The 13,343-nt window shown below is 42.1% G+C and overlaps 1 protein-coding gene across 1 annotated transcript in view; it reads left to right on the forward strand.

The window, feature by feature from the left end:
• LOC139763164 (proton-coupled folate transporter-like) overlaps positions 1-13,343 on the forward strand; it is a 235,165-nt gene that overhangs the window by 150,872 nt on the left and 70,950 nt on the right. The window contains exon 6 of the mRNA XM_071688875.1: positions 8,665-8,802. Within this exon, the coding sequence (XP_071544976.1) occupies positions 8,665-8,802 (138 nt within the window). The remainder of the gene's footprint in view (positions 1-8,664; positions 8,803-13,343) is intronic.

Consider the following 13,343-nt stretch of genomic DNA (forward strand, 5'->3'; position numbering starts at 1 on the left):
TGAGTCAGTTGTTGTTCGCTGATGAGACAGCGCTGGTGGCTGGAAAGTTCTGTGGGTCCTGGATGTGGAAAGGGAGCTGTTGTTTCAGTGCATTATTACATGACAGCTAGAGACTGAGTGTGAACGAATGGGGCCTTTGTTGTCTTGTCCTAGCGCTACCTCGCACACATGAGGGGGAGGGTGTTTTTATTCCATGTGTGGTGGGGTGGCGATGGGAATGAATAAAGGCAGACAGTATGAATTATGTACATGGGTATATATGTATATGTCTGTGTGTATATATATATGTATACATTGAGATGTGTAGGTATATATATGTGGTGTGTGTGTGGACGTGTATGATTATACATGTGTATGTGGGTGGTTGGGCCATTCTTTCATCTGTTTCCTTGCGCTACCTCGCTAACGTGGGAGACAGCCACAAAGCAAAATAAATAATAGATAAATGAATATATCTGCATATGTATATTTATGCATACTTTGAAAAATATAGGTATTTATATGTGCGTGTGTAGATATGTATGTATATACATTTGTATGTGGTTGAGTTAGGCCATTCTTTCATCTGGTTCCTTGCACTACTTCGCTGACGCGGGAGACAGTGACAAAGTATATTAGATAAATGAATAATAAATATAACGTATCTAAATAGAAGAAATGGCCGGAGAGCATTATTAGATTGTTTTAATTGATAGGCACGTGAAAGAGAGACTTTTGGATGTTAATGTGCTGAGAAGGGCAACTGGAGGGATGTCTGATCATTATCATGTTTAGGCGAAAGGAAGATTTGTATAGGTTTTCAGAAAAGAAGAGAGAATGTTGGGGTGAAGAGAGTGGTGAGAGTAAATGAGCTTTGGTAGGAGACTTGTGTGAGGAAGTACCAGGAGAGACTGAGTGCAGAATGGAAAAAGGTGAGAGCAAATGATGTAAAGGGAGTGGGGGGAGGAATGGGATGTATTTAGGGAAGTAGTGATGGCTTGTGCAAAGATGCCTGTGGTATGAGAGGCATGGGAGGTGGGCAGATTAGGAAGGGTAGTGAGTGGTGGGATGAAAAAGTAAGATTATTTGTGAAAGAGAAGAGAGAGGCGTTTGGGCGATTTTTGCAGGGAAGTAGTGCAAATGACTGGGAGATGTATAAAAGAAAGAGGCAGGAGGTTAAGAGAAAGGTGCAAGAGGTGATAAAGTGGGCAAATGAGAGTTGGGGTGAGAAAGTATCATTAAATTTTAGGGAGAATAAAAAGATGTTTTGGATGAAAGTAAATAAAGTGCATAAGACAAGAGAACAAATGGGAACATCAGTCAAGGGGGCTAATGGGGATGTAATAACAAGTAGTGGTGAAGTGAAAAGGAGATGGAGTTAGTATTTTTAAGGTTCGTTGAATGTGTTTGATGATAGAGTAGCAGATATAGGGTGTTTTGGTTGAGGTGGTGGTTGAAGTGAGAGGGTCAGGGAGAATGGTTTGGTGAACAGAGAGGAGGTAGTGAAAGCATTGCAGAAGATGAAAGCTGGCAAGGTGGAAGGTTTGGATGGTATTGCAGTGGAATTTATTAAAAAAGGGGATGACTGTTCTAGCAGCTTGCCTCCCACATCATACACTCTTAATACCTTCCATAAAGCATCTCTATCAACTCTTATCATATGCCTTCTCCAGATCCATAAATGCTACATTGAAATCCGTCTGTTTTTTTTAAGTATTTCTCACATACATTCTTCAAAGCAAACACCTGATCCACACATCCTCTACCACTTCTGAAACCACACTGCTCTTCCCCAATCTGATGCTCTGCACATGCCTTCACCCTCTCAATCAATACCCTCCCATATAATTTCCCAGGAATACTCAACAGACTTATACCTCTGTAATTTGAACATTCACCATTATCCCCTTTGCCTTTATACAGTGGCACTATGCATGCATTCTGCCAGTCCTGAGGCACTTCACCATGAACTATACATACAACCAATCAACAACACAGTCACTCCCTTTTTTCAATGAATACCACTGCAGTACCATCCAAACCCACAGCCTTGCCGGCTTTCATCTTCTGTAACGCATTCACTACCACTTCTCTGTTTACAAAACCATTCTCCCTGACCCTCTCTCTTTGCACACCACCTCGACCAAAACACCCTATATCTGCCACTCTATCATCAAACATATTCAATAAATTTTCAAAATACTCACTCCATCTCCCACTCACTTCACCACTACTTGTTATTACCTCCCCATTAGCCCCCTTCACTGATGTTCCTATTTGTTCCCTTGTCTTATGCACTTTATTTACCTCCTTCCAAAGCATCTTTTTATTCTCTCTAAAGATTTAATGATACTCTCTCACCCTAACTCTCATGTGCCCTCTTTTTAACCTATTGCACGTTTCTCTTGACCTCCTGCCTCTTTCTTTTATACATCTCCCAGTCATTTACACTACTTCCCTACAGAAATCATCCAAACGCCTCTCTCTTCTCTTTCACTAACAATCTTACTTCTTCATCCCACCACTCACAACCCTTTCTAATCTGCCCACCTCCCACCTTTCTCATGCCACAAGCATCTTTTGCACAAACCATCACTGCTTCCCTACATACATCCCATTCTTCCCCCACTCCCTTTATGTCATTTGCTCTCACCTTTTGCCATTCTGCACTCAATCTCTCAAGTATTTCCTCACATATGTCTCCTTTCCAAGCTCACTTACTCTCACCACTCTCTTCACCCCAACATTCTTCTTTTTTGAAAACCTTACAAATCTTCACCTTCGCCTCCACAAGATAATGATCAGATATCCCTGTAGTTGCCCCTCTCAGCACATTAACATCCAGAGAGAGAGAGAGAGAGAGAGAGAGAGAGAGAGAGAGAGAGAGAGAGATCTTGAGGAGGTAAACATAAGAGAGATTAATGAAGTTACCTCCATGGCCTTCCGATACAACCAAGGTTACCTTGAGCACTGATATCCCATGGCCTCCTGGCAGAACTAGGGGTACCTTCTTGGCCTATTTGTGGACCAGGGGTTACCTTTGTGGTGTCTGCAGTACCATGGGGGTATTTACATGGCCTGTTGACAGCACCAGGGGGGTACCTCCATGGCCTAGTGACAGTAACAGTACCTTGCCACTCTTGGCTTAACCTCAGATATCTTACTGTACTTGAATTTCACTTCAAAATCTGTGGCTTTAAATGGTCTTTTCATTGTTATTCAGTGTGCATGGATGGCACATTTAGCATCAGTTTGTGCTTGCTTGTGTGATCTTACAAACTCTGGAGGGTGAAATGATTTAAAAGGACCACTTATCAACATTACAAACCCTTTTTTTATGAATTTACGAATGTTACAAAGTCCCTTTATAAGAATTGTTGAATCAGGTTACTTAGAACTATGATTTGATCTTGTTAAAAACATTCTCTGAAGCCTGAACCATCATGTGCCCTCCTATTTTGTAGTTCTGTAGCCAGGCCATTTAGTTTAGTCTGCAAAATAGTTGAAATCCATGACAATTAATGCACCATGTGAAATGCACATACACAAACATAACATTAATGTGTCTGGAGAGCAGCATGAAAATATCTGCCCAAAAACAAGATATAATCTTTCTCTAAGCTAATATTCATAAATTCCCACTCTTGATGTCACATTCTTCTCTTAACTGTGAAGATGAGTGCTGTGTCAATGCCACTGGTCACTGGGAAAAACCAACCTTATGGGGGAAGATAGAGTGGGTAATGGAGGGGTGTTGGTTCTGGCTTAGAAATATGCTTTTAATGAGTTTAAAGCCAACTTTTAAAGCCAACACATCACTTGCTCTCCTATCATGTAGTTTTACCACAGAAAAGGACAAAGAAGTGGATTTGCTGACTGAGAGGTACCAGAAGACAGTTCCTCTGCAGTTATCTTTTTGTGATGATAATTAGGAAAACTGCTTTTGTTAGGGTCTTCTTATGGCTTAGTCTTCCCTGGGCCACATATCTTTGCAACAAGAAGAGCTTGTAGGCATGTATTTCATGGCAAAAAGCTAACTAGACCTCCAGAAATGTTTGATCTCTGATAGACCAAATGAAAGAAAAACTTTCATTTTGAACTAGTTTACTTATGTTGTGCCTCTTACTGCAAATATCTGGTTGGTTGATATTGAATTCTGTGAATTTGTTTAGAAATTTCCATTATAATTGAATTGTATTCCCTACAGATTTTCCTGCTTGGTCAGAAGTCTTTCATGTACCTCAGGTATCTGGGTTTTGTCCAGTTTTTATATTATGATAGTACTTGACATTTACTGCCAATGTTGGGGGTAAGAAACATGCTCTTTCTGTAATTCTTTGTCCTTGCTCACAGGTAATAATTTCATAACTGGTTGGCAGAACTATGAGAGGATCTTTTATAGAATGCATGATTCCTCGCGTGTCGTAGAAAGCGACTAGAGGGGACGGGAGCGGGGGGGCCGGAAATCCTCCCCTCCTTGTATTAACTTTCTAAAATGGGAAACAGAAGAAGGAGTCACGCGGGGAGTGATCATCCTCCTCGAAGGCTCAGAGTGGGGTGCCTAAATGTGTGTGGATGTAACCAAGATGTGAAAAAAGGAGAGATAGGTAGTATGTTTGAGGAAAGGAACCTGGATGTTTTGGCTCTGAGTGAAACGAAGCTCAAGGGTAAAGGGGAAGAGTGGTTTGGAAATGTCTGGGGAGTGAAGTCAGGGGTTAGTGAGAGGACAAGAGCAAGGGAAGGAGTAGCAATACTCCTGAAACAGGAGTTGTGGGAGTATGTGATAGAATGTAAGAAAGTAAATTCTCGATTAATATGAGTAAAATTGAAAGTTGATGGAGAGAGGTGGGTGATTATTGGTGGATATGCACCTGGGCATGAGAAGAAAGATCATGAGAGGCAAGTGTTTTGGGAGCAGCTGAATGAGTGTGTTAGCGGTTTTGATGCACGAGACCGGGTTATAGTGATGGGTGATTTGAATGCAAAGGTGAGTAATGTGGCAGTTGAAGGAATAATTGGTATGCATGGGGTGTTCAGTGTTGTAAATGGAAATGGTGAAGAGCTTGTAGATTTATGTGCTGAAAAAGGACTGATGATTGGGAATACCTGGTTTAAAAAGCGAGATATACATAAGTATACTTATGTAAGTAGGAGAGATGGCCAGAGAGCGTTATTGGATTACGTGTTAATTGACAGGCGTGCGAAAGAGAGACTTTTGGATGTTAATGTGCTGAGAGGTGCAACTGGAGGGATGTCTGATCATTATCTTGTGGAGGCTAAGGTGAAGATTAGTATGGGTTTTCAGAAAAGAGGAGTGAATGTTGGGGTGAAGAAGGTGGTGAGAGTAAGTGAGCTTGGGAAGGAGACCTGTGTGGGGAAGTACCAGGAGAGACTGTGTACAGAATGGAAAAAGGTGAGAACAATGGAAGTAAGGGGAGTGGGGGAGGAATGGGATGTATTTAGGGAATCAGTGATGGATTGCGCAAAAGATGCTTGTGGCATGAGAAGAGTGGGAGGTGGGCTGTTTAAAAAGGGTAGTGAGTGGTGGGATGAAGAAGTAAGAGTATTAGTGAAAGAGAAGAGAGAGGCATTTGGACGATTTTTGCAGGGAAAAAATGCAATTGAGTGGGAGAAGTATTAAAGAAAGAGACAGGAGGTCAAGAGAAAGGTGCAAGAGGTGAAAAAAAGGGCAAATGAGAGTTGGGGTGAGAGACTACCAGTAAATTTTAGGGAGAATAAAAAGATGTTCTGGAAGGAGGTAAATAGGGTGCGTAAGACAAGGGAGCAAATGGGAACTTCAGTGAAGGGCGTAAATGGGGAGGTGATAACAAGTAGTGGTGATGTGAGAAGGAGATGGAATGAGTATTTTGAAGGTTGGTTGAATGTGTCTGATGACAGAGTGGCAGATATAGGGTGTTTTGGTCGAGGTGGTGTGCAAAGTGAGAGGGTTAGGGAAAATGATTTGGTAAACAGAGAAGAGGTAGTAAAAGCTTTGCGGAAGATGAAAGCCGGCAAGGCAGCAGGTTTGGATGGTATTGCAGTGGAATTTATTAAAAAAGGGGGTGACTGTATTGTTGACTGGTTGGTAAGGTTATTTAATGTATGTATGACTCATGGTGAGGTGCCTGAGGATTGGCGGAATGCGTGCATAGTGCCATTGTACAAAGGCAAAGGGGATAAGAGTGAGTGCTCAAATTACAGAGGTATAAGTTTGTTGAGTATTCCTGGTAAATTATATGGGAGGGTATTGATTGAGAGGGTGAAGGCATGTACAGAGCATCAGATTGGGGAAGAGCAGTGCGGTTTCAGAAGTGGTAGAGGATGTGTGGATCAGGTGTTTGCTTTGAAGAATGTATGTGAGAAATACTTAGAAAAGCAAATGGATTTGTATGTAGCATTTATGGATCTGGAGAAGGCATATGATAGAGTTGATAGAGATGCTCTGTGGAAGGTATTAAGAATATATGGTGTGGGAGGCAAGTTGTTAGAAGCAGTGAAAAGTTTTTATCGAGGATGTAAGGCATGTGTACATGTAGGAAGAGAGGAAAGTGATTGGTTCTCAGTGAATGTAGGTTTGCGGCAGGGGTGTGTGATGTCTCCATGGTTGTTTAATTTGTTTATGGATGGGGTTGTTAGGGAGGTAAATGCAAGAGTCCTGGAAAGAGGGGCAAGTATGAAGTCTGTTGGGGATGAGAGAGCTTGGGAAGTGAGTCAGTTGTTGTTCGCTGATGATGCAGCGCTGGTGGCTGATTCATGTGAGAAACTGCAGAAGCTGGTGACTGAGTTTGGTAAAGTGTGTGGAAGAAGGAAGTTAAGAGTAAATGTGAATAAGAGCAAGGTTATTAGGTACAGTAGGGTTGAGGGTCAAGTCAATTGGGAGGTAAGTTTGAATGGAGAAAAACTGGAGGAAGTAAAGTGTTTTAGATATCTGGAAGTGGATCTGGCAGCGGATGGAACCATGGAAGCGGAAGTGGATCATAGGGTGGGGGAGGGGGCGAAAATTCTGGGGGCCTTGAAGAATGTGTGGAAGTCGAGAACATTATCTCGGAAAGCAAAAATGGGTATGTTTGAAGGAATAGTGGTTCCAACAATGTTGTATGGTTGCGAGGCGTGGGCTATGGATAGAGTTGTGCGCAGGAGGATGGATGTGCTGGAAATGAGATGTTTGAGGACAATGTGTGGTGTGAGGTGGTTTGATCGAGTGAGTAACGTAAGGGTAAGAGAGATGTGTGGAAATAAAAAGAGCGTGGTTGAGAGAGCAGAAGAGGGTGTTTTGAAATGGTTTGGGCACATGGAGAGAATGAGTGAGGAAAGATTGACCAAGAGGATATATGTGTCGGAGGTGGAGGGAACGAGGAGAAGAGGGAGACCAAATTGGAGGTGGAAAGATGGAGTGAAAAAGATTTTGTGTGATCGGGGCCTGAACATGCAGGAGGGTGAAAGGAGGGCAAGGAATAGAGTGAATTGGAGCGATGTGGTATACAGGGGTTGACGTGCTGTCAGTGGATTGAATCAAGGCATGTGAAGCGTCTGGGGTAAACCATGGAAAGCTGTGTAGGTATGTATATTTGCGTGTGTGGACGTGTGTATGTACATGTGTATGGGGGGGGGGGGTTGGGCCATCTCTTTTGTCTGTTTCCTTGCGCTACCTCGCAAACGCGGGAGACAGCGACAAAGTATAAAAAAAAAAAAAAAAAAAAAAAAATGATTCATATGTATTCCACTGTAAAAACCATCTCATTTATTAGGGCTTGCATGGTAATTAGATGACAAGATATGGAGTCCAACAGGACTTTTGTTGATAGATGAATGCATATATGATCTATCTCATCTCAAAGGTGTGTATTTGTTGGAAGATGGAGCTGAGCTAGGACCGCAGTAAAAGGAGTATCCTAGACTGTCCTTGATTAAATAATGGAGATGTTTGTTTTCCTTTGGAACCTTCAGATGATTTTCATAATAAAAGCAGATCTCTTCCTCCCTTGCTGTTTACTTTAGGAAGACTTTATCAAGGTGAAGGCAAATTAGTGTTAGCTTAAAAAAGTACATTTTCAAGGTGAACTTCATGCTTACCCTAACCTTATTGCCTTTCTTGACATTCCCTCTGGAGGACAAATCACTTTCGTATGACCTTCGTACCTTGAGGCTAGCTAGCTATGTGGCATCTTGGTGTAGGAATATTTGCAGTGTGACATAGCTGTCATAAGTTGCTTTCATGTAGCAAAAGATTACAGCATTTTTTTGAAAAAGAAAGAAATCTATGTCACTTTTAGGATACATTAGAGAATGGTTTGCTGGTCTTAGATATGACTGTGACATGACTTTTCCTGTGTTCTCCCTTGTCTAGGTTGATCTAAGAAAACTTACAAGAAGGTAGAAGTCAGGTGAGAAATGTATCTTAAAAACATGCCCTTTATGTGCTCAGATCCAACTTTTTCATGTTCATGTTTCATGTAATAAGTATTTGGTAGTTGATAATGAATTGATATGTAGAATTCTCAAGAAGTTTCCTTGAAAACTTGTTGAATATTTCAAATTTTAATGTGTAGAAATGTTCCGTGACTACAGATTACTGTGGAAGATCCTGCATGAGCCACATGCTGCAAATGAGAAATGGCATATGTAATTTGGAGTTCTGTGCATGACCAAAAGATACTACCTAATAGAGTTCTCTCTCTCTTCCAGGAACATCTTTTGCTCTGCCAGTATTGAGCTACCACCTTCAAGTAGATGACTGTTTGTTAGGGTTATTGGGCTGTGCATCTAAAATTTGCAGCCTGGTTATTGAAGGCATTGCACTTTACCCTTGGTTCCTATACCTAGGTAAGAATGGAGATTGTTTTGTTTGCATGTTTGCAACCTCTTTAACTTTATTTTTTTACATTTTTCTTTTCTGTGGACTGTCCTGTCAGTGTGAGATATTATTCCTCAGGAATATATGACTCTCCATAATCTCAGAGGTACCAGTGTTCACTCCCCCATTATGAATGACCTAACAGTTTGCACATTATGATGGTCAACCCTTAGTCAATCAGCAACTGCCACTGTGTGGATTTCCTACCACCTTTTTGGATCTCTGCACATAGTTAGGCATGCTGTATGGCTACTGCTACTGTCATTTGAATTTTCATTGTTCAGTAACCATTTTTGATTTTTATTATTTTTACGTTAGCTGAGATGGCATGGGCAACTGAGACCATAATCAGGGCCATCACATTAACCATATATATATATTATTTTATTTTTATTATACTTATTGCTGTTTCCTGTGTCAGCGAGGTAGCACCAGGAAACAGACAAAGAATGGCTCATCCACTCATAAACACATGTATATACATAAATGCCCATACACACTCATATACTTACACTTACATATCAACATATACATCCACATACATACACAAACGTATACATATATACACATTTACATATTCATACTTGCTTGCCTTCATCCATTCCTGGCACTACCCCACCACACAGGAAACAGCATTGGTACCCCCTGCTTCAGCGAGGTAGTGCCAAGAAAACAGACAAAAAATGCCACTTTCATTCAAACTCAGCCTCTAGTTGTCATGTGTAATGCACTGAAAACCACAGCTCCCTCTCCTCATCCAGGCCCCACAGACCTTTCCATGGTTTACCCCAGACATTTCGCATGCTCAGATTCAGTCCATAGGCAGCACATCAACCCCGGTATACCACACCATTCTAGTTCACTCTATTCCTTGCATGCCTTTCACCTTCCTCTATGTTTAATCCCTAATCACTCAAAATCTTTTTCACTCCATCCTTCCACCTCCAGTTTGGTCTCCAGCTTCTTTTTTTTCCCTCCATCTCCAGCACATATATCCTCTTTGTCAATCTTTCCTCACTCATTTTCTCAATATGTCCAGACCATTTCAATACACCCTCTTCTGCTCTCTCAACCACTCTTTTTATTTCCACACATCTCTCTTACCCTTTCATTTCTTACTCGATCAAACCACCTCACATCACATGTTGTCCTCCAACATTTCATTTCCAACACATCCACCCTCCTCCACACAATCCTATCTATAGCCCATGCCTTGCAACCGTATAACATTGTTGGAACTACTATTCCTTCAAACATTCCCATTTTTGCTCTCTGAGGTAACGTTCTCTCCTTCCACACATTCTTCATTGCTCCCCGAACCTTTGCACCCTCCCCAACCCTGTGACTCATTTCCACTTTCATAGTTCCATTCACTGCAAAGTCTACTCCCAGATATCTAAAGCACTTCACTTTCTCCACTTTTTCTCCATTCAAACTTGAATCGCAGTTAACTTGTCCGTCAGCCCTCCTGAACCTAATAACCTTGCTCTTATTCACATTTACTCAGCTTTCTCCTTTCGCACACTTTTCCAAACATTCTCCAACTTTTGCAGTTTCTCACTCGAATCATCTACGAACAAAAGCTGACTCACTTCCCAGGCCCTCTCATCCCCAACAGGCTGTGTACGTGCCCCTCTCTCCAAAACGCTTGCATCTACCTCACTGACCACCCCATCCATAAACAAATTAAACAACAATGGGGACACCACACACCCCTGCTTCAGACCAACCTTCTATGGGAACCAATCACTCTCCTCTCTTTCTACTCATACACATGCCTTACATATATATATATATTTTTTTTCTTCTTTTTTTTTTGCTTTGTCGCTGTCTCCCGCGTTTGCGAGGTAGCGCAAGGAAACAGACGAAAGAAATGGCCCAACCCACCCCCATACACATGCCTTGATTCAATCCACTGACAGCACGTCAACCCCGGTATACCACATCGCTCCAATTCACTCTATTCTTTGCCCTCCTTTCACCCTCCTGCATGTTCAGGCCCCAATCACACAAAATCTTTTTCACTCCATCTTTCCACCTCCAATTTGGTCTCCCTCTTCTCCTCGTTCCCTCCACCTCCGACACATATATCCTCTTGGTCAATCTTTCCTCACTCATTCTCTCCATGTGACCAAACCATTTCAAAACACCCTCTTCTGCTCTCTCAACCACGCTCTTTTTATTTCCACACATCTCTCTTACCCTTACGTTACTTACTCGATCAAACCACCTCACACCACACATTGTCCTCAAACATCTCATTTCCAGCACATCCATCCTCCTGCGCACAACTCTATCCATAGTTCACGCCTCGCAACCATACAACATTGTTGGAACCACTATACCTTCAAACATACCCATTTTTGCTTTCCGAGATAATGTTCTCAACTTCCACACATTCTTCAAGGCTCCCAGAATTTTCGCCGCCTCCCCCACCCTATGATCCACTTCCGCTTCCATGGTTCCATCCGCTGCCAGATCCACTCCCAGATATCTAAAACACTTCACTTCCTCCAGTTTTTCTCCATTCAAACTCACCTCCCAATTGAATTGACCCTCAACCCTACTGTACCTAATAACCTTGCTCTTATTCACATTTACTCTTAACTTTCTTCTTTCACACACTTTACCAAACTCAGTCACCAGCTTCTGCAGTTTCTCACATGAATCAGCCACCAGCGCTGGATCATCAGCGAACAACAACTGACTCACTTCCCAAGCTCTCTCATCCCCAACAGACTTCATACTTGCCCCTCTTTCCAAAACTCTTGCATTCACCTCCCTAACAACCCCATCCATAAACAAATTAAACAACCATGGAGACATCACACACCCCTGCCACAAACCTACATTCACTGAGAACCAATCACTTTCCTCTCTTCCTACACGTACACATACCTTACATCCTCGATAAAAACTTTTCACTGCTTCTAACAACTTGCCTCCCACACCATATATTCTTAATACCTTCCAAAGAGCATCTCTATCAACTCTATCATATGCCTTCTCCAGATCCATAAATGCTACATACAAATCCATTTGCTTTTCTAAGTATTTCTCACATACATTCTTCAAAGCAAACACCTGATCCACACATCCTCTACCACTTCTGAAACCACACTGCTCTTCCCCAATCTGATGCTCTGTACATGCCTTCACCCTCTCAATCAATACCCTCCCATATAATTTGCCAGGAATACTCAACAAACTTATACCTCTGTAATTTGAGCACTCACTCTTATCCCCTTTGCCTTTGTACAATGGCACTATGCACGCATTCCACCAATCCTCAGGCACCTCACCATGAGTCATACATACATTAAATAACCTTACCAACCAGTTTTCTAAATTGTTTCTTACATTTATCACATGTATATATATGTATGTGTGTGTGTGTGTATATGTGCGTGTGTGTGTGTATGTGTGTGTATGTGTATATATTTTATTATTTTATTATTATTTTTTATTTATTTTTATTATACTTTGTCGCTGTCTCCCGCGTTTGCGAGGTAGCGCAAGGAAACAGACGAAAGAAATGGCCCAACCCCCCCCCCCATACACATGTATATACATACGTCCACACACGCAAATATACATACCTACACAGCTTTCCATGGTTTACCCCAGTCGCTTCACATGCCTTGATTCAATCCACTGACAGCACGTCAACCCCGGTATACCACATCGCTCCAATTCACTCTATTCCTTGCCCTCCTTTCACCCTCCTGCATGTTCAGGCCCCGATCACACAAAATCTTTTTCACTCCATCTTTCCACCTCCAATTTGGTCTCCCTCTTCTCCTCGTTCCCTCCACCTCCGACACATATATCCTCTTGGTCAATCTTTCCTCACTCATTCTCTCCATGTGCCCAAACCACTTCAAAACACCCTCTTCTGCTCTCTCAACCACGCTCTTTTTATTTCCACACATCTCTCTTACCCTTACGTTACTCACTCGATCAAACCACCTCACACCACACATTGTCCTCAAACATCTCATTTCCAGCACATCCATCCTCCTGCGCACAACTCTATCCATAGCCCACGCCTCGCAACCATACAACATTGTTGGAACCACTATTCCTTCAAACATACCCATTTTTGCTTTCCGAGATAATGTTCTCGACTTCCACACATTCTTCAAGGCCCCCAGAATTTTCGCCCCCTCCCCCACCCTATGATTCACTTCCGCTTCCATGGTTCCATCCGCTGCCAGATCCACTCCCAGATATCTAAAACACTTCACTTCCTCCAGTTTTTCTTCATTCAAACTTACCTCCCAATTGACTTGACCCTCAACCCTACTGTACCTAATAACCTTGCTCTTATTCACATTTACTCTTAACTTTCTTCTTCCACACACTTTACCAAACTCAGTCACCAGCTTCTGCAGTTTCTCACATGAATCAGCCACCAGCGCTGTATCATCAGCGAACAACAACTGACTCACTTCCCAAGCTCTCTCATCCCCAACAGACTTCATACTTGCCCCTCTTTCCAAAACTCTTG

The sequence above is a fragment of the Panulirus ornatus genome, chromosome 46 (genome assembly GCF_036320965.1).
Source record: "Panulirus ornatus isolate Po-2019 chromosome 46, ASM3632096v1, whole genome shotgun sequence".
In the NCBI taxonomy this organism is placed as follows: Eukaryota; Metazoa; Arthropoda; class Malacostraca; order Decapoda; family Palinuridae; genus Panulirus; species Panulirus ornatus.